This window comes from Otolemur garnettii, unplaced genomic scaffold (assembly GCF_000181295.1).
Source record: "Otolemur garnettii isolate 467f Iridium unplaced genomic scaffold, OtoGar3 scaffold00063, whole genome shotgun sequence".
NCBI classification, from domain to species: Eukaryota; Metazoa; Chordata; class Mammalia; order Primates; family Galagidae; genus Otolemur; species Otolemur garnettii.
The window spans coordinates 9,084,739-9,111,549 of NW_003852458.1; the positions used below are offsets into that span (position 1 = coordinate 9,084,739).

Genomic DNA, 26,811 nt, shown 5'->3' on the forward strand with positions numbered 1-26,811 from the left:
TTTTTTTTTTTAAAAAGTGAAAAATAGAATAGAATAATAGAAAAAAAGCTGATCTCAGGTTAGTAATAGAGTACAAACAGTATGAGCATGACCTGCAATAATTTTTCTAGATGGTAACATGGTGACATGTATCAAAACCTCTAAAATACTGATGAAGATATTCTACTTCTAGGCAATTGTACCAAGAATACCATCCAATATAAATTTGTAATGACATAAGGTCAAAAATGTTATTAATCATGTTAAACAACTAGAGAAAATGAGACCCTTTAAAAAGTCACATTCAAACATCAGACAATAAGGAGGGGACCAGATTTGGTACATGAACCATAGTTTGTAGACTCCTGTTAGAATATCAGTTCCAACATTCTTCTTAGTAAAGCATCACAAGAATGGAGAAGCAAGATCCAGTGTACCCAATTCTAATATGAAGGCAGTAGATGATCTAATGCAAGGTGGGGGGTAGGGGAATGAGGGAGCAGGGAGAGCAGAGGAAGGAGGGAGTTGGCCATCACAGTTGGCACACCTCTTGGGGGAGGAATACAATTCTAAGAGGGACTTTACCTAACAAATGCAATAGCGTAACCTAATTCTTTGTACCCTCAATGAATCCCAAACAATAACAAAAAAAAAGAATATTAGTTCCATAAATGCAGAGAATTTCATCTATTTTGTTAATGGCTATATCCACCAAAAAGGCTAGAATAGTACATGGCCCTTAATTTATGCCTAATCAATACATGTTGAATGAATGAACTAATTTAAAAGCTAGAAAAAGCATATGAGTTAAAAATTATAATTTTACAAATAAAAGGTGAAAGAACAAGTATTTAAACACAGGTCTATCTAATTCTAAAGTTCCATGAGTTTCCCCTATATTGCACTAGTAAGGCAAAAGCACTACTGAACAACTACAATAGCTTCATACCATCGCCTACATATTTTCACCTGTTCTTTTTCCTTACTCATGGTTTGCACTTTCTTGAGCCTCAGAACTAAATGAACAATACACCAATTTGTTAAAAGTCTATCTAAATCTCTATGTTTTTATCTTCATTTAGGCTAGAATCTATGTGTTTATATTTCTGTATCTATGGATTTAGTATGTGGATGATAATTGATGCAACCAAACCACCAGATTCAATCTTGAACACAAATCTCTTTAGTTGTACAACTAGAAATACGACAGACTAGAGACTTAGACTATTTAAAGCAGACAGATGTCTAGAGGACCCAAACAATTTTCTTCACTCAGATATGTAGCATACATGAGTACAACATTAATTTGTCTTTATTCTTTTCAAATGCACAAAGAAATTTAAAATGTGAAGGAAAACAAACATGAAAACGTCCCACTCTCCTTTGCCTTGAGAACGCCTTGTTCAACCTCCCCAGAGGGTTCTGGGCTCTCAGGCGACTCACGTACTGCAGCCTGTCTATGGGGTTGCTATTTCCTGCTTTCAATAACCAGCTCTCATAGCTGATCATACACATCTGCTTCCCTTCATAAGTCAATAATCGATGCCAGCTGTTCTCTAAAAATAGGCATTAAGAAGGCACCCAAGCCGTTCTGCACGTAGATTCAACGAACTGCATTCATTATCTTTCTACCTTTGATTAGCTTGCCTGGGATTTTACCATCACCACAATAAACAGGGAGCTGGAAGGAGACAACTACTGTTTTGTCAAATTTTTCCTCTTCCTAAGAAATAGAAAATAAAGCAAAAGCCAAATTTTCTCTCTTTGTAGGCTCAAGGAAAATTTGTTAAAAATCTGTGTACATAGAACCAACACTGCATACTAAGAAACTATTAAAGGGTAAAGCAAATAGCAATCTTTGCCTGCCTTAAAGGATTAATGTTCATTGTAATCCAATGCCATAATGATTGATAGTGATGTCATGACGCTGAGAACTCAAGGCTTATACGGCTGTTGAAAGATTATTAAACTCAGTAAAAAGATAAAAGTAAATGAAAAATGATATAATAAAGCTGAATTTTTCAGCTCCTTGATTGTCAGATCTTGCAATAAAAATATACCTAAATTTTACAAATCATAATGTACACAACTTTGGGACAAATAAAAATAGATTCCTTATGAAACTACACCAGGGTAAGCTGTATCTTATCTATACCCAATAAAAGAAATGTGTCCTCAAAGGTTCAACTTTTGGAACTTGAATATGAACTTAGGATAAACAGATTGTACTGATTCATACACAATTGTCTTGATTACACCTGTGTAGTTTAAGGCAAATATTTCCTCATTAATGTTAAGTAATAGAGCATTAAAAAAGATAAGATAAAAGTAATAGCCACTATTCAGGGAATGCTCACAGTGTTCACTTTTTAGTTTCATCTTACTTAATTCTAGCAAAAACATGCGCTCCCAATCATAGAATTTAGAAGGGGCAGAACTGAAATTCAACCCAGATCTCTTCCAGAATAACCCTCGCGGACTTGACTCTGAAACTGTTCTGCGTCCCAACGAATAAAAATATACAACTGTGTATAACATACGAAGAAGTCAGTAAGTGATTATCAGTCACTGAAGCAATAAAAGGCATGCTATTCAAAAATTACTCCACCAACTTCCATTACCAGAAGCGTGGAGCCAAACCCAAGGATACTTTATATGCCTCATTTTTCTCCGCTAGGTTTCCAGGCTATCCTACAGAATTCCTGAGTTCCCTAGTGTCACCCCAATAGGTCCCTTCCTTTGAAAACTTATGAGCTCCAAATTATATTTAGAAAATTATAAAGTTATAAACACCTATGTTCTAATCATTCACAGGAATCTAAACAGGGTCTGTAAAAACATGATACATGGCAAAATCATTCCTACAAATGATAACTACTTACGCACGTTCTTGTTGTGAAAGTTTCCAGTGTTAGGGCAAGCTAAATCATAATATAAATAAATCTTATACTAACTTTTTAAAGATGCCCAAGTTCCCTAAAAGGAAGAACATGATGAACAAGTCTCTGCTCCATACCCAAGACCACTATGTAAACTAATTTCAAAAATCCACAGTCCAGAGAAACAGGCATATTTAAAACCCTATTGCTTCTGTTCACAGAAGCTATTCCCTTCTCTGCCAGATATCCTCAACTTCTCCTTCTTAACCTATCAAATTAATAGCCCATTTATTGACCAGGTACTAAAGTTCTGTGCTACACACTTTGTATGCATTGTCTCCTTTATTCCTTGACATAGTCCTTTAAAGTACACAGAGAAGGAAAAATAGTTAATTGCCTTAAGTTACACTGCTAGCAAGTGACAAAAATAGGATTTCAACCCAGGTCTAACTCACTACAAGGCTCTTGCTCTGAACTACTAGACAACAAGAGCCAGAGAGGATCTTTGAAATCATCTAGTCTCAAGCCATCATTTTACAGATGAAGACACTTCAACACAAATAACTTAAGTGACATATTCAAGGTTCACACCTTGATTACTGGCAAAGTCAAGGTTAAAACCCAGCCTGGGGTTTGTCTTTTTATGCTCCCACTGCTACCCCATACAGCCTTTAACTAAAATTTAAAAATAGAAATACACTTTTATTTCTATTTTTAAATTTTAATTTCATACAAATAAGTATTTCCACAAATTGTCAGCCTGACTTACTGTATGATGCTCAGACAGAAGACTTTCTCTAATATTTCTGAGGCCTCCAAAAGCTAATCCTTATAACTATAGCTTATTTAGAATCACCAATATGTTTATAACTAAAATAACAATATAACCTATAATTTACTAGGAGTTCTTACTATTGATAAGTCAATGGTGTTTTCCCCTTACATTTTAAATATGAATGAATTGTGATCAATCTTTTTTAATAAGCTTGTTTGCAAACTTGTTCACAGATTGAAATTGCCTCAGTTGATGTAACCAGTTCCGGGGCCAGGCTACATGTCAGATGAATTAGATTGGAAACTCTGGGGCTTACACCTAGCTATCAATATTTTCTAAAACTCTCAGGTAATGTGCGGTGCCTGTGGCTCAAAGGAGTAGGGGACTGGCCCCTTATGCCGGAGGTGGTGGTTCAAACCCAGCCCCAGCCAAAAACTGCAAAAAAATAAAAATAAAAACTCTGAGGTGATTCCAATATGCAACCAAGTTTGAAAACCAGGGCCTTAATAATTATTAAAACTTTAAAATAATACCCCAAGTTGTATCAGATTAAAAGAGCTAAACTAACATTATCTCTAACACTGTTACGTTACTCTACCTTTATTAATCAACCTTCCTCAAAAATTTCCTAAAAAAAAAATCTAAGCGATTTTATGAAAACTGTTACATCATAGAACACTAGCTTTAGTTACTTGACAAGATTTCATGTAGCTGGTGCTATACACATAGAAAAACACATGGAAATCCTTAAACACACACATGGGAAGAGTAACCTGGCCTAGCATCCAAAATGAGCTTGTAATCATGGACACACATCTACTATTGTTTCCATGCCCTACGCTCATGAATCAAGTTGCTGACAACAACCCTTTCCCCAAAGCTAACTGTAAGAGGTTTCTTCCTTGATTTAGTTCATTACTAAATGAAAATAGTTTGCATAACATGTTTAACCATCATAGGTTCTGCATTCCATAGTAGAAATCAATGTAATTATTTATGGGATCACATGACCAATGAAGAGCCGATTTCAATTTCTGTGAATAAGAAAATAGAATTAACAATTTTTTTTTTTTTTTGAGACAGCCTCAAGCTGTCCCCCTGGGTAGAGTGCTGTGGCATCACAGCTCACAGCAACCTTCAACTCCTGGGTTCAAGCAAGTCTCCTGCCTCTGCCTCCCAAATAGCTGGGACCACAGGCGCCTGCCACAACGCCCGGCTATTTTTGGGGGTTGCAGCCATCATTGTTGTTTGGCAGGCCCGGGCTGGATTTGAACCGGCCACCTTAGGTGTATGTGGCTGTTGCCTTAGCCACTTGAGCCACAGGCACCGAGCCATCAAAATTATTTAACTTAATTGTTCTAGTTTAAAACTTCAGATAATTATTAATTTTGAATTAAAAACTTCAAAATTATTTAACTTAATTGTTCTAGTTTAAAACTTCACTTATGATAAATATTTGCATTTCTTACCTTTATCAGAGTATAATTAACCTAACTAATTGTTTATCTTCCTCAACTATCTGATAGTTTCTAAGGGGAGTGTTGCTTTGGCTCTGACCCCTGCCTGTGTTTTAGTAAACTGGAAAAGCTGAATACTCTTCAGTGCTTGCATAATGAAAACTTGATTCAAACAAGAAATACATATCAAAATGTTTCCTCATTTTTTTGAATAATTATATTGCTCTCATAGCAACTAGATGAGATATTTTCTTAGTATTTCAAAAATAATTATGCTGACCCAAGAGTAATTCAGAAAAAAATATATATATCTACTTACAGGAATCATCCAATTAGCCAGGTCACCATATTTGGAAACCTGCATTGCTCCTAGCATTGTGAGATTGACATGTCCCCTGAAAAAGAAAAAGAGGTAAAAATGTAAGCCTCATAGCTTTTTTTCCCCTTTGCTTGCCAGCAATCAAATAATACTGCCGGCAATTAAAATAATTCCCCACCCCCAAAATCTACTTCCTTCCCCTATCTCACAACTGATTTCCAAATAGAACAGTCCCAAACTGATGCAAAGAAACAACCATAAAGCTTTTTTTAATACAGCTCATATTGTCTCCAAAAACAAATTAAACACAGGTGTGCACAGTAAGATTGTTTCCTTCAGTGAGGTGGAATGTGGCGCGACTTGAAGACAAGCACTAGCTAGAAAGTGAACACAGTTTGAAGGAAATGGTAGGATCCTCAGAAAGGACCCTAGAAATGTTTCCTGCAGTCTAGCTGGCACAAAGGTATATATTGCACTGTGGGAGCTCTTTTCCTAATAGCAGGCTGGATATTTCAGTGTTCAACATTCAATGTGAATAATTTCACATCTTCTTGCAGCCGAACAAGCCCGTGATAGTTTTCTGGCTGGGACATGTGGCTGTGTTTCAGAGCCTTGCTAACACTCAGGGGATGACTCAGCTCATTCCACGCCGTGCGAAACACGAGGGGCTCTGTTATTACATACCCTCTAATCATTGCAAATGATTCATCGCTGGAGAAAAAAGAGGCTCCTGGAAGAATAGTAACTGTTTCCTTGCCTAAACACACACACAAAGAAAAAATAAAGGAAGAAAAGGCTATTAGATTTCTAACAGTACCACAGTGGACAGAGAAGTCTACACCTTCTCCGTTTCCAAAAGAATTTAAGCTCCCTTTACGTAGCACGGGGGTGACGGAACACACTAGGACTGTCCACCCTGTACTGCTACTATTCAGTATTGTGCCTACATTATGATAACAAGAAGTCCATCAACATAGTTTTATTATTGTTTGGAGATTGTCTATAGGCAATGCACCCCTCCGTGGCCTACACCTGTCCAACTTCTCATGAACGCCATTCCCTTCAAAAGCCACTGTTAAATACTAATAGGAATAAGGAGAATGGCCGAAGAGACTGTGGAATACACATGAACATTAAGAAGAGAAATGCAATTTTGAAAAGAATGACACAGGAGATGCCCCTCAGGTTTTTTTTTAAATCAGTAAATAACTTTGGATCCCAACATAAGTTCTGACCACATTCAGCATGGTGGTCATAGTTAACAATATTGAAATTTGCAAAGAAAGTAGGTCTTAGGTGTTTTCACCATACCCCCCCCCACACACACACAGAAAGGTAACAACATGAGGCAATGGATGTGTTTATTAATCTGATTGAGGTAATCATTTCACAATGTATACTATCAGATCATCACATTGTATACCCCGAACATAAACCATTTTTATTGGTCCATTATAACTCAATAAACCTGGGGGAAAAAATAAAGATAAAATAAATAAGCCAGGTACAATGAGTGGCTCATGCCTAGAATCCCAGTACTTTAGGAGAGATCGGCCTGATAAACATAAAAAGACCTATCTTTACAAAAAATAAAAAATTAATTGGGTGTGGTGGTGTGCACCTGTAGTACCAGCTACTCAGGAGGCTGAGGCAGGAGGATTGCTTGAGCCCAGGAGTTTGAAGGTGCAGTGAGTTATCATGATGTCACTGCACTCTAGCCTGAGCAACAGAGCAAGATACTGTCTTGTCTTAAAAACACACACACATACACACAAAAACAAAAAGCAACAACTAAATAAATTAATAAAAGTCAAAAAATAATAAATATTACAGAGGGACCCACCTACTTCCTTAATATCTTGGTCTGAACCCTCCTCATCTCTCTTTCTTTCTGCCTCTCTCTGGCTCATCTTTACTCTCTCGCTCCTGTAAGCTTCTATTAAAACTATATGGTTTTGATACAAATCAGAGAATAACACAGTTAATACTATCTGTATTAATACTAATGTATCTGATGTTAGTTCTAAAAGGTCCTCTTGGAAGGACCTCTGACAAAACTTGTATCTCATAATAAAAGTTCTAAACGGGAAGCCAGGAGCTTCCACCTGTAATCCCAGCACTCTGGGAGGCCAAGTCTGGAAGATTGTCTGAGCTCACAGGTTTGAGACCAGCCTAAGCCAGAGCAAGACCCCCATCTCTAAAAATAGCCAGGCATTGTGGTGGGTACCCATAGTTCCAGCTACTTGGGAGGCTGAGGCAAGAGAATTGCTTAAGCCCAAGAGTTTGAGGTTGCTATGAGCTATGATACCATGGCCCTCTGCCCAGGGCAACTAAGTGAGACTCTGTCTCGAACAAAAAGAAAGTTCGAAGCTGGAAAAGATCATAATAATACCACCTAACCCACATCCAAGTTGCTTGTGTCTTGTGATCTATTTCCTGTGTATTCAGGAGTTTCAGGTGCCTGGGAACAGCTTCTGGTCTCAACCGGGAAAGTGGTACCAACACTTTGCCAAAGATAAATGAACTGTCTGAGAACACCCCCAATGCACGGCCCCTGTGTAATGAGTCACACAGAAAGAAGGGGAAGAACAGCTGTGATTCCAAGACTGAACCAGAAAAAAGGACCCCAGTCTGACCATCGCCAGCTGTGTGACACAGCTATGCCCTCAGCTTCTCGAGTCTTTCCTGAAAGTGAACTTTTCCCTCAATATTCCCCCTTCACTCCAACTTGAGTATGGAAAAAGAATGAGCCTATTTATATCAGGCTGAAATAGTTATTCCCCAAAGGAGTTTGAATCTAAATGCTGGAAACATTTTCCTATTTTTGAAAGTACCATAAAACTGAAAAGCTGTAGAAAAGACTTTCTGGTAGGGCAAGTAGGGGTTGCAGAAAGGACTTAGTGGATTAAGTGAGATGATGCACGTAAAGTCCTTACTCCAGTGCCTGGCACAGAAAAAGGGCTCCGTAAACATCAGCTTTTATTACTGTCATTTTTACTGTTCCTCTCTCCAAACCTACTTAGAACAGAGGCACACGCATTGCCCCTCTAGGGATAAATGCCACAGAGCCAAGCTATTCGCTTTTATGCTGGGGTTATACAGCCAGCCTGTGTGTGCTCTAGGCTTTATGACAACAATAACAGAATTAAATCTTATTCTAACACAACTTTTATGTCCAGCAAATCCAGATCTTCACAAATTCTGTCAAGTGGACAGTTGAGGAAGAATGTGTCTGACCAAAAAAGGGGAAAAACATAAAAATCCCAACTTTTCGCTTTTTAAGGGCTAACTCACAATAACTGCTAAAGGGCAGTCTCTCCTGGTAGTACACAGAAGGCATTCAATATTTACCACTTTATAGGAAATTCTCAGATCAATCGAAGAGCTTTGGCTTTCCCTATACGATTTATAAGCCACAGTTTTGTTAAAGAGCCCAGGCAACTCTCAAGGAAAAAAGTTATCAGCTTCTGCTAATATAGCCTAGCACCTTAGAAGTTACATTCTTTTGAACCAAGGCTGATTTTCAGCATTTTAAAACATCCAATACTAAACAAAAATAAATATCAAAGTTGAATCCATGCTTTTCATATGCAATGTCCAAATTGGGTCAAAAGTCGTATAATAAGATATCCACATAGAGAAAGAGGGCTTTCTTATTTGGCTATTCTTTATTGATTTTTCTCCTCCAATTTTTCTGTGTGTGTATATCTGCATCTTTTTGTGGTATTTGGGCAAAAGAGTTACTTGATTTCATAGTCACTGAGTCCTTTGGCTCATGATTTAACACTTATTCACTCAGTAGTGAATATCTACTATTTGTCTTAAGCACTGTTGTAAATAAAATTCAGCTGCCCTAAACTAGTGGTTCTCAGATTTTAGTACTCATTAAAATCACACAGAGGGCTTATAAAAATGCAGACTCAACTCCCAGAGTTCCTAATTCAGCAGCTAAGCATTTCCTTTCTAAAATGTTCCTGGTGACGCTGATATTACAGGCCTGAGGACCACACTTGGAGAACCACTGCCCCAAGAAAAAGACACTTAATATCCAGCAAGAAACGTAAATATAGACAAATAATTACAAGGCAAAATGTAGTACACTTACGAGAGAGACACTAGAACGTTGTGATTCAGGGGAAGAGCATTTCTGAGTTGCAGAATGTTTGGAGAGGACAAATGAGCTGGGACTTGAAGGACAAGCATAGTGCATTACGGCAGGAAATTACCAGGGAGATGAAGATGAAAAAGGAAGACAGAACAAAAATCTGGCAAAAGGAACAGTAAGAGCAAAGGCACACAGGGAGGAAAGGATAGGCCATGATCAGAATACACCCAGAACACCAGCACATTGTGAAGGATAAAGCCAAAAAAGTTGGTTGCAACTGTCAGAGATCTAGAATGCTGTGCTGTTAGTACTTTACAAATCCCTGCAGACCTGTGCTTCTTCAGATGTGTTACACACACCTCTAGAGCAGGGTTTTGCCTCCTTGACACTAGTGACTTTGGGCCTGGATAATTCTTCATGGGGGCTGCAATGGTTATTGTGGGATGTTCAGCTGCATCCCTGCCACTACCCACTAGATGCAAGTAGCTCTCTTCCCCCAGGTGTGACAATCAAAAATGTCTCTAGACATTGCCAAAAGGCCCCTGGGAAGCAAAACCACATCCTATCCCCAATCCACAGAAAACCACTACTGTAGACAGTACCTGGCAGGGAGCCAGGGATATTTATAGCCTAAATGGTAATTGGTGGTTCGTGACTGTAATCCTAATACTTTGGGAGGCCAAGGTGGGTTGACTGCCTGAGCTCAGGGGTATAACACCAGGCTGAGCAAGAGCAAGACTCCTTCTATACTAAGAAATAGAAAAACTGAGGCAAGAGGATTGTTTGAGTCTAAGAGTTTGAGGTTGCTGTGAGCTATGATAATGCCATGGAATTCTACACAGGGTGACTCCTAAAAAAAAAAAAAAGAGAGAGAGAGAGAGAGAGAAAGAAAGAAAACAATATTAACAAAGAGAAGGATACAATATACAGACTAATATAAAAGCAAAAAGGTGAGACTTAAAGATTTAGTAACTGCTCTGGGTTAGTGCAGGTGTAAACCCAGATCTTCATGGGACCTCTGAAACATCCCAAGTACTACTGTCGCACCTTTGTAAAAGTCAGGTTATCACCAGGTATAGCTCAGTCTATACAGAAAAGGGCTCCAAGGTAAAAGACTGTGTCAATTCAGTTCAGTTCACAGCAATGTTATCTTGAACACATCACTTCCCTCTTCCGGCCTTCAGTTCCCCAATCTGTGTAACAAAGTTTCACTTGAAGTTCATGGTATACTGAATGCGACAAAGTGCACTCTAAGCAATATAATTGTGTACAAGTGGTAATTCATTTTTACATAAAATTATAAGACTATTATTTAAAAAATAAGATCATTAGAAATAGTTCATTATTTTAAAATTTTATTATACCAATTATATCCCAAATGATAAACTCTCTGTATTCATTCAAAGGAATCTCCATAAAAATCTTTTGAAATTAGCACAAGAAATGGTCTGATCTTCCAGGTCGTTTAAGGAGTTGAAGAAACCACCAATTTATATTCTCACATCTCTACCTCAAAGTATTTACTCCACAATTTAGACAACTTCAAAATCAGAAGCATCAAAATTCCCACAAAGAACTTCAATGAAAGAGTTACATTATTGCTAAACTGATTTAAAGCTTACCTTCCCATAAGCAATGAATTCTTCTTTTACAAAGTTGTTTAAGATTATACATGTTACTTCAGATGTTAAAATATAAAACTGATAGCTTGATTAGAACTGTGCCACTTTTAAACTAAGTGGAATCAGAAAACCTACTGTCTAACTACATTAAAAAGATTAACTACTTTTCCAAGGAAAGTGGGTTTTATGAACTCAAGCCTGAAATTTGGAAAATGGAGTTATTCATTTTGCAAATAACTCACTAACATCATAAATTAATTAAACCAAGCAGCAAATATTTTCACAGATCAATGAGCTATTGCTAAAGGGTACAGTACAATTAAATTACAGCCTTGGTTAAATGTCATTGCTTTATCACAGTGGGCCTTTCAGAGTTGAGTCATGTTAACTAATTCAACTATTCAACCAGGAGCTGTTTTACTTCCAAAATTTCCAAGTATCAAACATCAATTCTACTTGGCAGCTGGCCTTTATGTTCAGCTCTTATTACTTCTCTTCTGAGATTTACATATACTATTTTTGAATGCAAAGTAAGAATAATACTTCTGCAGGGGCAGAATGAATAAGAATAAAAGAAGGGTGCAATAAAAGAAATCATGCTAGAACTTAAAAATTAACTTCTTGTGAGCAACTTCCCTCCAAAGATGATCCACAGTCCCAACATGGTGAGTGCTGCCTCAAGCACAGGTAGTGATGATGACTAAAAGGCCTGACCTGTTATTCCCCCTGTGGCCCCTAAGGTATGTGACTCTATATGGCAAAGAAAAGGAGACGTAGGTGAGTGTGGGAACAAAGAGTGAAAGAAACTATTTATTGATCGTCACTGGGTTGTAGTTAGTGTGAGAGTGCCTCCTGAAGCACCCTTGTACTTTGGAGGCTGCTCTCCCACTCCAACAAAGAGTGGCTTTACTTAGATGACAGGAAAGAATCACCTACAATGAAAGCCCCAGTCTATCAAATCTTTTCTATCTACCACTATGGATCTATTCCCACCCTTCTCCATCCTGAGAAGGCCGGCCTATTTAGACTTGGGATTGGCCCATGGGAGTCACAAGGAGACCCAAGCTGCTCCAAGTTAGCTGTGTTCCTCAACCAAAGGCCGTAGTTCCCTTTTAGGTGACCCTCTCCCACCACTGCCCCCTAAGTCCAAGGAATGATGTTAACTCCTAGTGGGACTGCACTATCCTTTCTTAATTTCTCTCAATCCTGTTCACACCCTTGTAAATTGTCTCTTGCTTTAACTCTCTTCAATTACCTCATTTGAGAGTGTTCTCTGACTGTGGGCAGGACCCTGACTGGTTGACCCACCAAAGCCTTTCCATTAAATATTCCTCCACCTGGATCTCCTCCTTTATCTTTGTCATCCTTGAATGAGAGGAGACCTCCCCCAGGGTCTAGAAAGGCTAATCTCCCCTCCTCAATGATAAATACAGTAGAATACTCTGCAGGAAAGGACAAAGAATCGAGTCCAAATCCTGACTACTATTTGGCACAGAACTGAATTAATACCATAGCACAGAAACACTAGAAAATATGTACTAAGTGAATTTACCTGCATTAATTAGATCTGCATCCGCTTCATGTTGTAGTGGATATGGACCCTGTGAAACACAACACACATTCAATTAGCAAAAGAAGATCACATAGTAAACTTAAAATCCTACGACACTATCAACCAAAGACTTAAGGGGAACCTTTAAAAAATAATTCTGATGTGCTCATGGCTCTATTTTTCATGTTAATTAGTCTTTTCTATGCCAATAGTTATAATCGGGCAAGTAAAAAATATTTTCTAAAAATTACTCATTTGAAAGAAAAATTATACTATTAGAAACACAGGCCAATTAAACAAAAGGAATTATTTAGTACCCACTCTGCTGCCAGTGTTATTCATCAACCTTTTTGGTGGAATCTATGACTATAAACTAACACTGCATTATTTCACCAGAAGGACCTGCACGGGCAAAGTTTCAACTCTGGGATGTGAAACACCCAAAAGCCTAAATTTGGGGGTACAATCTTACCTCTCATTACTGCTAAGCTTTGATATACTTCTGTCCTCACGTTGTGTTTGCTCAATTTTGTGTATATTTTTATGAGTCAATTGTACCTATTTGAATAGGGCAAGTAGTTACATAACCTAACGCCTAGTAAAGAAAAAGGAAGGCAAAGGAAAAGGCCTAAGATGGATCCAAGAATGAGGAAATACTGGCTGTGAAATTTTTACAGACTTTCTTAAAAGGAAACAGAAATTTATCCTATAAATAAACTGAATTGGCAACTAAGGTTTTAGAACTATATAAATCTTCCTTTAAACACTGGCCATGGAGAATTCACATAAACTTATCTCTCTTGTCTTCACAATCAGGGAGTTGATCACTCTAGGATAATTGCTAAGTACCTTAAAAACGCAAGTCTTTGACTTCAGTATGAATCTGTTTTTATCCAGATACATGTCATTTTTGTATCTTTGAACATGTCATGATTATTGCCTCAATCAGTCTGTCTCAATCAGAACCCCATGGTCATTATTTATGCATACTTTAAATACTGGGTATAAAATTTCCGTATGTACAATTTCCATTGAATTAATGGTTAAGATCTACTGAGAAACAATAAAAGATTTAGGAATATTATAATTCAATAAAACATAAATAATCAATACCCTAGTTGATAATTAAATTAAAATTGTCATCTGAGAAGCAAAAATATTTCTTATTAAAATACTGAATTAAAAAATGTGGCCTAATTCTACAAGAACATTGAGCTCATCTGGAAGGTTAATCTTGAAAAAGAGATTATATACTCTTTTTATAGAATCTGAAAAAGAGTCTATACTTTTGGACAGTCCAACCTCAAAAGGAGAATGAGATGAGAATTTCTAAGACTTTCTGGAGTAATCAACTGTCAAAAAATGTTCCCGTTTGAAAGTAGAAACCTTACTCTTCAGTTTCTCACTCTCAGCCTGATTTTTATCTAATAGAATTGTTAACAACTTTTATTATCTTGTTCAACCACAAAAGAGCAAGAAATAGTTAATGAAACAGGGAATCACAAGGTCTTTCCAAAACCAGTACAATATGGGAGATGGAGGCTGACAGACTGACAGGAAGGAGCAGTCAGAAAGCATCAGGAAATGACCACAATAACAATATTGCACGTTCATAATTAATACTGTCTCCAGAAAAAAGTTAAATATTTTATTATGAGTATAAAAGTAAAAAGAGAGAAAAGTAAGGTTGGCAACATTAAGCTAACAACTCTGTTATCAGAAGGTTTTACATACTATATGAAATCTCTTGTTCTTCATTAAGACTTGATAAAGAAAACTTTATTTCCATCTTACCAAACCCAGGACTCCATTTTCACTTTGAAGATGAACAGTCATATCTGGGCTAATAAAATTGCTGGCCAGAAGAGGGATTCCAATGCCCAAATTAGCTGGAGAAAAAAGATGTTAAGGCCTAGCATATTAAGAGGTAGAGAGAGAGCACTGTCAATCTTCGACATACATAAATTTGAACAGAAGCTTCCTTTAAAGAGAACATGTTCTGGATGTAACAAATGGTTAAATACATATTCTTCATTCATGCTCTGGGCGTTGTTTTGTAATTTTTCAAAAAGAGAATCTCACAGATTTTTCAATAATATTAATATGCTTTTCTGTCAAGACATCAAAGTGTTACCTTTAGAAGCTAGCCAAGAGATCATTTTAGCAAAAATGTAAGACAATTTTATTTTCATTAATGTACTCAGCAACTTCGGACTGACGTGTTATGACTGATGTATTATTAAACATGACTTGAACTTTGTTTAAAAAATGATTTTCAATATTCAAAACTCACAGTAAAAACAAAGATGATTTAGTATTTGTCATCTTATTTAATAAATAAATCAGGTCACTTTTTTCTGTTTTTGAGACATGGTCTTGCTCTGTTGCCCGGACTATAGAGCAGTGTGTCACCATAGCTCACTGCAGTCTCAAACTCCAGGACTCAAGAGATCCTCCTGCCTCAGCCTCCCTAGTAGTTGAAACTACAGGTGCCTACCACCACAGGAGGCTTGTTTTTGTATTTTTAGTAGAGAAAGGGTATTGCTATATTACTCAGGTTGATTTATAACTCCTGGCCTCAAGCAATCCTCCAGCCTCAGCCTCCCAAAGTGCTAATATTATAGCACTACACATGGTTCCCATTTTCAAGTTTTTAAAAAAGTTTTCTGATAGTACCAGAATGCTTACTTAAAAATGTAGCAGCTCCTTTAGATCTCTGTGGCAGCATTCATCGGTAACTGAATTTTCTCGGAGACACAGAAAGGGAGGGAAGGAATTAAGTTTCAGCAAATACAACTGAAGCAGTATATAAAGCAGCTGTGTTAAGCTGTCAGTCAAAGAGCTAACTGAGACAGCTGAATGTTTTTCCTTACATGATAAAAACCTGATCAGCCCTGATTCGCATGCAATGGTGTGAGTTCAATCCTGCTTCTCAACGCAGGCAGGCTGACCAGATCAGAGATCCTCACACTGCCTGAAAATTCTGCCTACTAAAAACAAAAGGCCTCTCACTGGAATTAGTATAAAGAATGATGGTGTGCTGATGAGATTCTAATAACAGTGAAATTTTTATCAATCAAGCCCAGAAAAAAACAGTTTCTACATCATGTCATATTATAAACTACCAAGGCTAACAATGACCCAGATCACTGTTTGTGGACACAGTCTATGAAGCTATGATGACAGTCACTTAGTTCACCTTTTAGCAAATCACAGGCTACTACAGGTATAATATCATCGTATTTCAGTTCTCACAGTGATGCATAGAACACATTGAGAGATTCTGTTATGGGCAGGTATTTTTAGGTAAGAGCAACCAAAATTACAGGCCTTATACTTCAACTCTTTCATCACATTCTGTCATTTTCTCATTCTTTAAAACTTTTGAGTAAGTCAGACACCAGGGAGATAAAGGTCTATGTACTCTGGGTTGAAAAAGAGAGGTGATGAGAAAAGACCATTTTATGAATTGACTTGCAAATATTTTTCATAGGCAATACCGTAACAGTGAATGAAGAATACCTAGAAATCATCATATTCTGAAAATCAGTGTTGTAGTTAGCATTTCAGCATCAGTGTAAGACTGGGTTGGGAGGAAAGCTCAGTGACTAACTTCCCCCTACTAAGTCAAGTTGGCTGATTCCCCATGTTGCTGACACAAGAAGTGAACTAGAAGGAACATGACATTCTTTTCTCCCATGTGAATTCTGACCATAACACAAGGGATAAACTGAGAAATATGAGGAGGTGGTTAAAAGAAAAGGGAAAAGCAAGTATTCTAGTCAACATCACGGTCTGATACTCAGGGACTCGAGAAGCTCAAAGAGTGGAGACACTTGCCATGTTTATAATTCTTCCTGACCCATGTCTTTAAGTATGACATCGCTGTACCTACCAGCCAACAAGCATTTATTTTATCATATGCAATTTGTATTTTTATGTATTATTTGTATTATAAGTTCATTGTCTGACATATTGAAAATTAACAAAATGATAAACAGACTCAGTTATTTAAATGCATTCAAAATCCAAATACTAACTGCACTAAATTATGTCCTGCCTCTTTTTTGATAAAGTACCTAAAGCAGAATTTGTATCATTTACTGAATATCCTTACAAAACATTAGATAATAAAAGGGAAAATTCATGGGATCTTTGCCAAGAGAATCAGAAGATCATTAAGAAGTTGGATTTTATGTTTCAATGAGTATACAAATGTCAAAATATAGAGAAAACAGACAGCATTGGTTATCAATAATAATTCTGAGATTTGAAACCTTTATCTTCAGTTTCCAAATAAGCTCTAGTTAAATGTCAAATTGCTCTGAAATCATTGCATACTAGAAAATAGATAAGCAAAATTTTGGTTCCATTTTGTTTCAAAAAGGCAAACAGATTATGATCCCAATTTTATATATCTTGATATCTTTGAGTTATATTATAAATCTTGAAGAAAAAATTGATCAACAGCTTTAAAAGTTACCATGGATTAGACATCAGTCACTACACAGAAGGTCAATAGCCTGACCAACATGGGGGCATCAAGAGCTATGTCTCTGCTCAGTCTCAAAACGACAAAGGATACCATACATGCCATCCTCAAACTCAAGAGCTGCCCGCTTGATGATCCGTTCCCTTATATCATCTCCAGACTTCCCAGATTTGGCTTTTCCATCTCCATCTTTCCGGATTGATAAACGCTTCAAAATAAACAGAAATACCTTATTCACAAACAAAGGTATGCTTTGTATTTTAGCACTATCAAAATGTAAGATTTTATTGGAAAAAAACTATAACACTCTCCCATTACTATTGAGACAAATCTGAAATATATAAAACACATGCAATGCTGAATGACAGAAATAATGCTTTAGGGAGTAAATGAAAGCACTCACATAGATTTGTTTGGAGAAGATATGCCTGTTCTGTTTGAAGCAAATCATACCCCTGTTATTATCACACTGCCTGCTACTACTGTTACTCTTAACTCCCGCACCTGAATTCCCCTCAGGTGCTCAGGGATTGGCCAGAAGAAAGACAAAGACCTTGGGAATCTGTTTTTCAGGCCTGTCAGAATGTGTTTACCAGGGGTTGCTGCTGCCAATTGCCTATTTCCACCTGCAGGGTCCAACCTGGTTTTGCTACAAGTGCATCACAGGAATCGTAGAACTATCTAAAAACTAGCCAGGAAACTACTTCTATTAATAAAATCCGTAACACAGACTCTGGTTACAGTTTGCAAAGGTCCCATACTTTCCTTAGGGAAAGGTCCCATCCGCCTGATGCTGGTTTTGGATAGCAGAATGTCTCTCTGTTTTATGTCTACAGGTAGTGGGTGTCTCTGGTCCCCTGAGGTCCCCTACTATCTCTGTTCTGTTCCTGATTCTTAGACACTTTTTGAATCTTAATATCAATGATGACCAGCTTATCATTCTCTATGCTTTCACTTAGAACACCAATGTACCCAATCCTTGTCATAATGTCTTGTCTTCCCACTACTCACAGCCCACAGCCAATGATGTTCTTTCTGCACTCTGAAAGTGAAAAGCTACTTCAAGATAGTCAGACATTTCTGAACAATCAAACATTAAGATTCTAGCAGGGGAGAGCCACGAAAGACCTGATTATTCTTCTCTGCCCTCTAAGACAGCCAGCAAAACTACGCATCCTAAATTAGGACAGCAGCAGAAGCCTAGTAGATGTGACCTAGAGAATCATGTGATATGGTGGTCTATACTGAAGGAAATTAGAAATATTTTGCCTTAAAATACATTTCTCTAACATTCTGACATGGCTGCCATGAGTCTCTCAGATAGAAATAACACTAAAAAGCTGTCATTTATTGGAAGGAAATCTACAGAGAATGCAGCCAGATCTGTATCTCCCCCAAGATTAACTGATTTTTAAGGTCGGAAAAGAGACATTTACCATCTATTTGCTCTAAGACCTGATACCTTTAAAGCTTCACTTATACAAGACCACCTCTGCTACCTTCTCACGTTTCTTCCTCTCTCCCTCCCAAAACCTGAAACCCCTCAGTGAAGAGTTGAATCTTCAGTTTTGAGGGTGTACATACATATAAATAAATTTGTATAGATTTTCTCTTATTAACCTGTTTTATTGTGAGTTGATTTTTCAGCAAACCTTCCTAGACAAAGGGGATGGTTCCCTTATTGCCATTGTACTTTGTGAAGACCAGGTATTGTCAGGCTGGACAATGACACAGTCAAGTTCATGGGAAGCTCCTACTAAGATCTAAAACAAGTCTTCCTGCTCAGCCTGAATTCCTGATCATTGAGAATGGCCCCAGGTACATATCTCTCTGGTAATCAGATCCATAAATACTGAAAAGAAAGCTAAGTCAATTACCTCAATTCTTTTCTCGTATTTTTCTCCCTTTATAAGGCGATGTACATAAATCTGAGGAATATGAATGTCTTCTGGAGCAAATGTGCCAATATCCACAATTTCTTCAACCTAGACAAAGCAAAATTTGTTCAAAAAATTAGATAAGGAAGATAAGCTTTAAGGAAGCTTAAAATGAATATTTTTTGTTTTTACAAAAGTGAAGTATATGCATCTCTCCCTATAACAGGGCAAATATACATGAGAGAATATGTCTATAATCTGTTTTTTTATTAAATCATAAACACATAGATCATGTATACTTTAATGCATTTATGGGGTACAATGTGCTGATTTTATATAGAATTAGGAACGCTTACATAGCGCTGGTTAATATATACCTCATCTCATTTACTTAATTATTGTGTTTGTGTGTGCACATATTCCTAATGTGTAATATATTCTAACTTCCGGACACATATAAGAGAAGAAATTCAAATACATGTGTCTGAACACAAAAATACAGAATATAAAACTCCAGAACTTAGTCTTTGCCTAAAATAGCTTCAGTTACAAATTTGTCAAGTGGCTGGTCAGTACAGCTGCTTGAACTTTCACAAATTGCAGCTCGACTATGCAAAACTTGAAAGCACGTCCCTCAAACACAGATTTTCAAAATTAATGGGAAATTTATCATATCAAAGACAAAAATCTGTAAAACATCTGCTCTGTCAATTGAAGAGCTTTTCAAATATAGATACAAATGCTATGTGTATTGGTTTTTAATTATTCCTGCTGTTAGTTTCCCAGAATCATGATAGAATTACAATCACTGAAATAATTTACTTAAAGACAGATAATTTCAATATAGAAATTTCAAAAAGGAAAGATTAACTTTTAACTAGAAATACTCAATTTAAGTAGAATTAAAGTTAATCACAGAGAATAAGGGCATTTCATAGCAATAGACAGTGTACCCCATGTAAGTCTACTATTTTAGAATTTATTTTAAAAAAGATAATTTTTACATCAATATATAAGAAAAAACTCCTATGACAAGGATCAAAAAACTAAATATCTGTGTGGCCAAATAATAGGCTTCTGTATATACATATATATATTTATACATCTAAATATACAATCCTCACATATATATTACATATATATTTGCACAATTTACAAACACATATGGGTATATTTTAAATTGTGAGTATTCAACTAAATAGATACTGTACCTTAAAGCAAATAATTATTACTTATATGAACTGATTTATTCAAGGAGTACTGTATTGAATTTGTCTACCAATTTTTTTTTTTTTTTTTGAGACAGAGTCTAACTTTTTCAACCTTGGTAGAGTGCCATGGTCACAGCAACCTCAAACTCTTGGGCTCAAGTGATTCTCTTGCCTCAGCCTCCTAAGTCGCTGAGGCTACAGATGCCAGCCCCAACACCCAGCTATTTTCAGATACAGGATCTCACTCTTGCTCAGGCTGGTTGTCTTCCAAATATTAAAGAAACTCCCCAGAATAGCCCTCTATGCTATTCTACTATGATATGACTTCACCAGGCTCCTCCTACAATGGAAGACTACCAGAGATAACAGGTGGCATTCTAGTTGTACAATGCTCCCAAATAGCTGAAAAAAGACCAATATGGTGGATCAAAGCTATCTTCTTTGATAAACAAAAAAGATCTCGATCGAAGTCAAATGAAAATTTCAAGGAAGGGTCAGGAAACATGCTGGCATCCAAGTTGAACCAGTGGGTAGAGATACAACTGGGGATGGGGTAGGGAGAGACGAGAGGACCTTTGCCACTGTACTCAGTATCTTTCTCTCCAAACCTCTCAATGCTCCAGTATTCTCTGAGGTGGTGACCAGGTAGAGAGGAGGTAGAAGTGCAGAGGAAGTGCAGAGCAGCTAAGCACTTGTAGCTACCTTGTCAACTGGTAGGAACTCTCAGCCATGAGAGCTCATTCACATCTCTACACATTCAATTTAAGCCTTCAAAGAAGTTCTTCAGTTTAAAAATATGTTTCAATAATTCATCTATTATCCTGAGGGCATATATGAAGATTTATTCATGAAAACATTAACCACAGAGTTGAAAACAATTTAAATGGTCAACAAAATGGAAACAGTAAAATAAATATGGTGTATCCATATGATGAATCAATATTATGTTCTCATATTTAATGACAGCTTATAATTTCACATTTCATAAAAATGTCAGATTTTGTATAAGTGAATAAATACTCATGGGTATGCACTTTGACACAATTATTTCTATATCTATAGATACTGAAAGGAAGCGCATTGAAATGCTAATCATTGTTATCTCTGGGTGACAAGCTATTGTGGGTAGCCTACAAATGTTATTTTTTTAAAGGGGCAATAAACAACAAGTAAGTAGTTTCCAAAACTGAGAAATACTAGGGCATATGATAAATTCCACAAATTAAACATTTGCCCCTACCTAAAGGGGCATTTTAAAAAGAAAATAGAGCTTCTAAGAAACTAGTTTCTATACTCTAAAAGCAGTTGTGACATTATATACTACTCTAAAGAAACCCTTTGTCCCTTCCTATTCAAAGACAATAACGTGAATTGTTTTCCATGCCTTCTACTACTCCAGAAGGCCAGGTCTTCAGATCTCCTGCTTGAATTTTTACAGCAGTTTGCCAATTGGTCCCCCTGCCTTACTCTTTAGCAAGGGCAAAGAATATAATAGAAAAAATAAAAATAAAACAAGTAGCATTCCTCACTTAAATCAGAAATGTTGATGATAACCAGTCACTATCTGCTTCTGGTTCCACCAAAGAAAGTTCCAGCAAAAAATACCAAATCAAGACAAAGCTTCATTACCAAGGACAATTATATCAGAATTTTCATAATGATTAGAGAGAATGAATGATTCCTGGTAAAACAGCTCTGATGACAAGCAAGACTCTAGTTAAACATAATCAGTTCCCCTCTTTGTCATCCTAATATGAATGATTTTCATATTGTAGACAAAGCATGTGCAGCATTTGTCAAAACAATATCAACACTCAACAGTATTAAAAATGTCTGCGCAAAAATCAAAGCTTTCTCAGAGTTGGTTAGCAGAGTTAATAGAAAAGGAAGAAAATATTGGAGGTGCAAACCAAAAAAAGAAAACACTTATTTTCAGACAATCTGTGAAAGCGTTTAATTTTTTTAACTGAAGAGGCAGAACTATCTTAATGAGCGTGATTAGTATTAAAAGGACAGATGACTTCTGAGCTAGTTTTGTGGGACTCTGGGAAGAAAAAAGAAGAAATGGAGACGATTAAAGCGTCCCCTGAGATCAGATGATAACATTAAGAACCAATGGAAATCTGAAAGCAATGAGTAAAATGGGCTTCTCAGGTAAAAAATAAAAGATGGTGAGAGCCCTAACTAAAGATGGTAGAATGCACTTCCTGAAATTAGAAGTGGGTGAAAAAGAACAAGGACAAAGGAGAAGCCTCAGTGCAAAGGGCAGAGGGAAGTGTCCTCAGAGATGAAGTCGGGGAAAGGTAGCTAAGAAGAAGCCAGACTGCGCCCCGGTGCTATGAATAGTTCTCGCACAGCACCACCTGGTACAACTAGGAATCCAGACACTTGGAGCGTCTCTAATTGGTACTTGTCTTCAGTCATTAGCAGGAAAATAGAGGCTGGGAAATGTTAATGGTTATTGATTTGAACTTTGTTTTAAAATGTTGCTGTCTCTGCCCTGTGCTCTCTCTACTTTATAACTCTGAAAAGTTTTATGTTAAAGCTCAGAGAAGGATAAGAATTCATCCCTTGGTGACAACAGTTTTGTATTTACTTGGCAAACATTATTTATACCTCAGGTAAGGGAACAGAGGAGCTGCGAGGCAATAACGGCTCCTCTGTTCTTATTTTTTATTTTATTTTAGTGACAACCTCAATCCGTTATAGACTTAAAAATGGGCCGACCCTAAAATTTGTTAGTGGAAAATGCTGCGCACCTGCAAAACTCTTTTTACGATACAAAGTAAGGGCTGCTCGGGGAGGAAGAGGAAGATTCACACTCCAGATTTGCTTCCTGAGTCATTTCAAACTTTCAGAAAAGTTTAAAGAGGAGCGTTCTTCCTTTGCCAAGAAATAGAAAAAAGCAGACAACAAGCAATAATGTCTAGAATCACGAGAAACACGAAGTAACTCCAAAATAGCATGGAGCTGCGGAAGACGAGAAAAATAGGAGAGGGAGGCAATGAGCAAGAGCAGCAAAAACCACAGGGTAGAAGCCGGGGTGCCCTGGATGCTGTAAAAATTTAACCCACAGAGAGCGAAACCAGAAGGAAAAGTGAATAAGACCTAGTGTTTGAGGGACCATAAAGTGACTATCGTTAACAATAATCTATTGTACGTTTCAAAGTAGCTAATGTTCTCAGAATAAATTGTCTCGATTTGATCTTTACACATGATATGAGTGTACCCTATCATGTACCCTGAAGACATGTGCATCTATGATACGTCAATAAAAATAAAAATAATTTTTTTAACGAAAGAAATGGGGAGGAAGGGGAGGTTAGCATGTAAGGCATCTTTCTCAAAAATCCAAAGGAGGAAAAAAATTTCAAAAGTGCAAGAAGGTGAATATATTCTTCAACTTCATTCTAAGGGCTCCTATACAGACGGCCAGTACAAAAATATGGGAGAAAATGGCAGGAAAGCTAAAAGGGCCAGGAACAGGTACATATGGCCTTAGATCAGTGGTTCTCAACCTTCCTGATGCCATGACCCTTTAATACAGTTCCTTATGTTATGGTGACCCCCAACCATAAAAGTATTTTCGTTGCTACTTCATAACTGTAATTTTTGCTACTGTTATGAATCATAATGTAAATATCTGATACGCAGGATGTATTTGGCGACCCCTGTGAAAGGGTCGTTCGACCCCCAAAGGGGCCACAACCCTCAAGTTGAGAATCACTGTCTTAGATGTTTATAAGGAAATGCACAAAGACTGAAAATAAAAATAAAAATTTTTTTTTTCTCTTTACCATTGAATTTGCAACCTTAAAAATGCTACTAAATAAAATTGCATAGTTACTTTTAAAACCTGGGAAACTGGCTCGGCACCTGTAGCTCAAGCGGCTAAGGCGCCAGCCACATATACCAGAACTGGCGGGTTCAAATCCAGTCCGGGCCTGCCAAACAATGACAACTACAACCAAAAAAATAAATAGCCAGCATTGGGGCAGGCACCTGTAGTCCCAGCTACTTGGGAGGCTGAGAGAAGAGAGTCACTTAAGCCCAAGAATTGGAGGTTGCTGTGAGCTGTGATGCCACAGCACTCTACCCAGGGCAACAGCTTGAAGCTCTGTCTCCAAAAAAGAGACAGAGGTGTCTTCTACACCATCCAGTAGAAATAGACAAAGAACAGGCTCTGTCAAGAAACTACATGCACATCTGCAAAGCCACAGACCTAGGGTTGAAAGGTGGTAAAGAATATTTAAAAAGAGTTTTCAAAAAGAAACAGTATCACAATCATGGTCCTAGAATCAGAACACACTTACCAAAGATGTGGATGATATATTTTTAATAGAAGTGACAAAATTGGCTGAGAAATAAGATAGAAGAGATGCCAATTATTTCACCATTTTCTGCTCATCATCTTCTGCTAATAAATTCTATATTGCCTCCCGACAAGTTCTATCTTTCAGAATAAAACAATGAATGAAACCATAATTCTGGACTTCTCACCAATAAAAATAATCTGCTTTACAAAGTAGGAAAGATGAAAATCCTCAGGAAAAAATGATAATATAAGTAATAATCTGTAAACAGGAAGTGAGTCCTGGAAATACATAGAAATATATTTCAAAAGCAGCAAATTTCCAAAGTTCAGAGAAAAGAGAAGCAATATCCAGTGGTCAGAAATTCAAAATGGCAAATGGGCTTATAAAGGATATGAGGATCTCATTACTCCTATTCTGACAATATAAAAATGGGTCATCTTGGTGATCAGAGAATGAATGGGACATAAAGAAATGAGTATAATTACAAGGTTAGTTTTGTGTTTTCTCAAAGTCTAAAAGGGCTCATATGAAAGAGAGACTTGCATGACCTCAGACAAATGGAAGTCACAAGCAAACTTCAGAGGTTGTCAAAAGGCACAAAATTAGAATGAGATGAGGCTTGTCCGAAATGCTGCAAATGATGAAAGGGTAGCTTCTGGGGTAATTTTGTTGCTGCTGCTGGAGAATTTGGAAATGACAATCATTGCTAGTTGGGCAGAAGACAGGAAAAAACAAAGCAGCTCAATTCCATTTTGTTCCTGACTTCACCATTAGAGAGAAGGAAGGGGCAGAACCAAAACGGTCAAGAACAAAGTGAATTCTCAGAAGAGATACTTAGATTCGCTGAACTAATTCTCTGCTTTAGACCCATAAAACTTATACCCCAGGATTCTTAAAGAGCCTGAAGATAAGAGCACAAGTTACAGCCAAGTAAAAAATTGGTGTCAGCAGATGGAGAGAGGCAAATATACTCTTTTTCAAAATGAGGGTTTACTCCACCAGCAGTATTCTAGAACGGATTATTAAACAGATGGCTTATCAGGCCATAAAGCAAGAAAAGAATATTACTGAACAGCAGTGTGAGTTTCTCCCTATATCAAGTCATGCAAAATGAACTTAATTAATGTGTGATCGAGCTAGCACAGAGGCAGGCCAGGAGAAAGCCAGCGTGTGACTGCCTTTCCAGAGCATCTGACCACAACCCTCATGTAAGAATCCTATAGACACAGTGGGAAAATGTAACTTGGGTTCATTCATTTTACATCAACAAACACAAACTAAGTACCCACTAGAATCACCAATGAAGAAAACAGGTGCCTGCTCTGATGTACAGATTGGTAGATAATGACATGAAGAACAACACAAGTACCAGGGCTGGGCAAAGCCTTAGAAGGAAGTCTTCAGTGCTGCAGTTTTTACTTTATAGAGGAACATGTAACTCCTGAAGAATCTGATGAAAGCTACAAAGTCAATTAGAACACATTTACCTAGAAAATCCTTCATGAGACTCCAGGAAACCACTCTATACAACCCTTCTATCCCTACTCTCCAACCCCAGGGTAGATCCCAGATGACTAGGAAAAAAAAAAAAATACCTGCTCTAATGATTTGATGTCGTGGGTCTCATCCTGTCTAACATCTTTATCAAGGCATTCATTGACAATAAGGAGGGTCAGCACTATGGTTAAAGCTTTAGGGGACAACTAACAATTCTGAACAGAGACATCTGTCTCTAACAGAGAAGACACTCTCAGGCTCATGCCTCGAAGAATTCCCCAAAATTTTGAGTGACAAAAACCATATTCAGGGAGTTCAACTACTCTTTTAAATACTCTAAGAATATTATGCTCCTGAAGCAAATCAATATCTTCATATCACAACTATAAAGGGTCAGTTTTCCTTTCTTACAATTAAATGAGTTCTTTCTTACTATTACAACAGTGTGCCTGAGATAAAATTTTGTCTGGTTTGAGCAGCAAAAAGGCTATATTTCACCTGTTTTCTTTTAAAATTATATATATAAACACACATATACATATGACACACACACACACACACACACATATATATATGCAGTTTTTATTTGGGATCTCATGGCTCACCCATGTCATTATAGTATCATTTTTTAGTCCAATCCTAGTTCTACTATACCCTCTACCATTTCTTCACATTCTTTGTATAGCCCTACTTTTAACTGATGCTATTATATGTGTATGTCTTGTAAGCT

The 26,811-nt window shown here is 37.2% G+C and overlaps 1 protein-coding gene across 1 annotated transcript in view; it reads right to left on the reverse strand.

Annotated features, from left to right (window-relative positions):
- Nucleotides 1-26,811, reverse strand: part of OXCT1 (3-oxoacid CoA-transferase 1) — a 144,878-nt gene that overhangs the window by 61,562 nt on the left and 56,505 nt on the right. Inside the window, exons 8-13 of the mRNA XM_003792957.2 lie at nt 19,058-19,165; nt 17,274-17,388; nt 14,483-14,577; nt 12,689-12,737; nt 6,094-6,166; nt 5,410-5,485 (exon numbers count right to left, since the gene is read on the reverse strand). Coding sequence (XP_003793005.1) covers nt 5,410-5,485; nt 6,094-6,166; nt 12,689-12,737; nt 14,483-14,577; nt 17,274-17,388; nt 19,058-19,165 — 516 coding nt within the window. The remainder of the gene's footprint in view (nt 1-5,409; nt 5,486-6,093; nt 6,167-12,688; nt 12,738-14,482; nt 14,578-17,273; nt 17,389-19,057; nt 19,166-26,811) is intronic.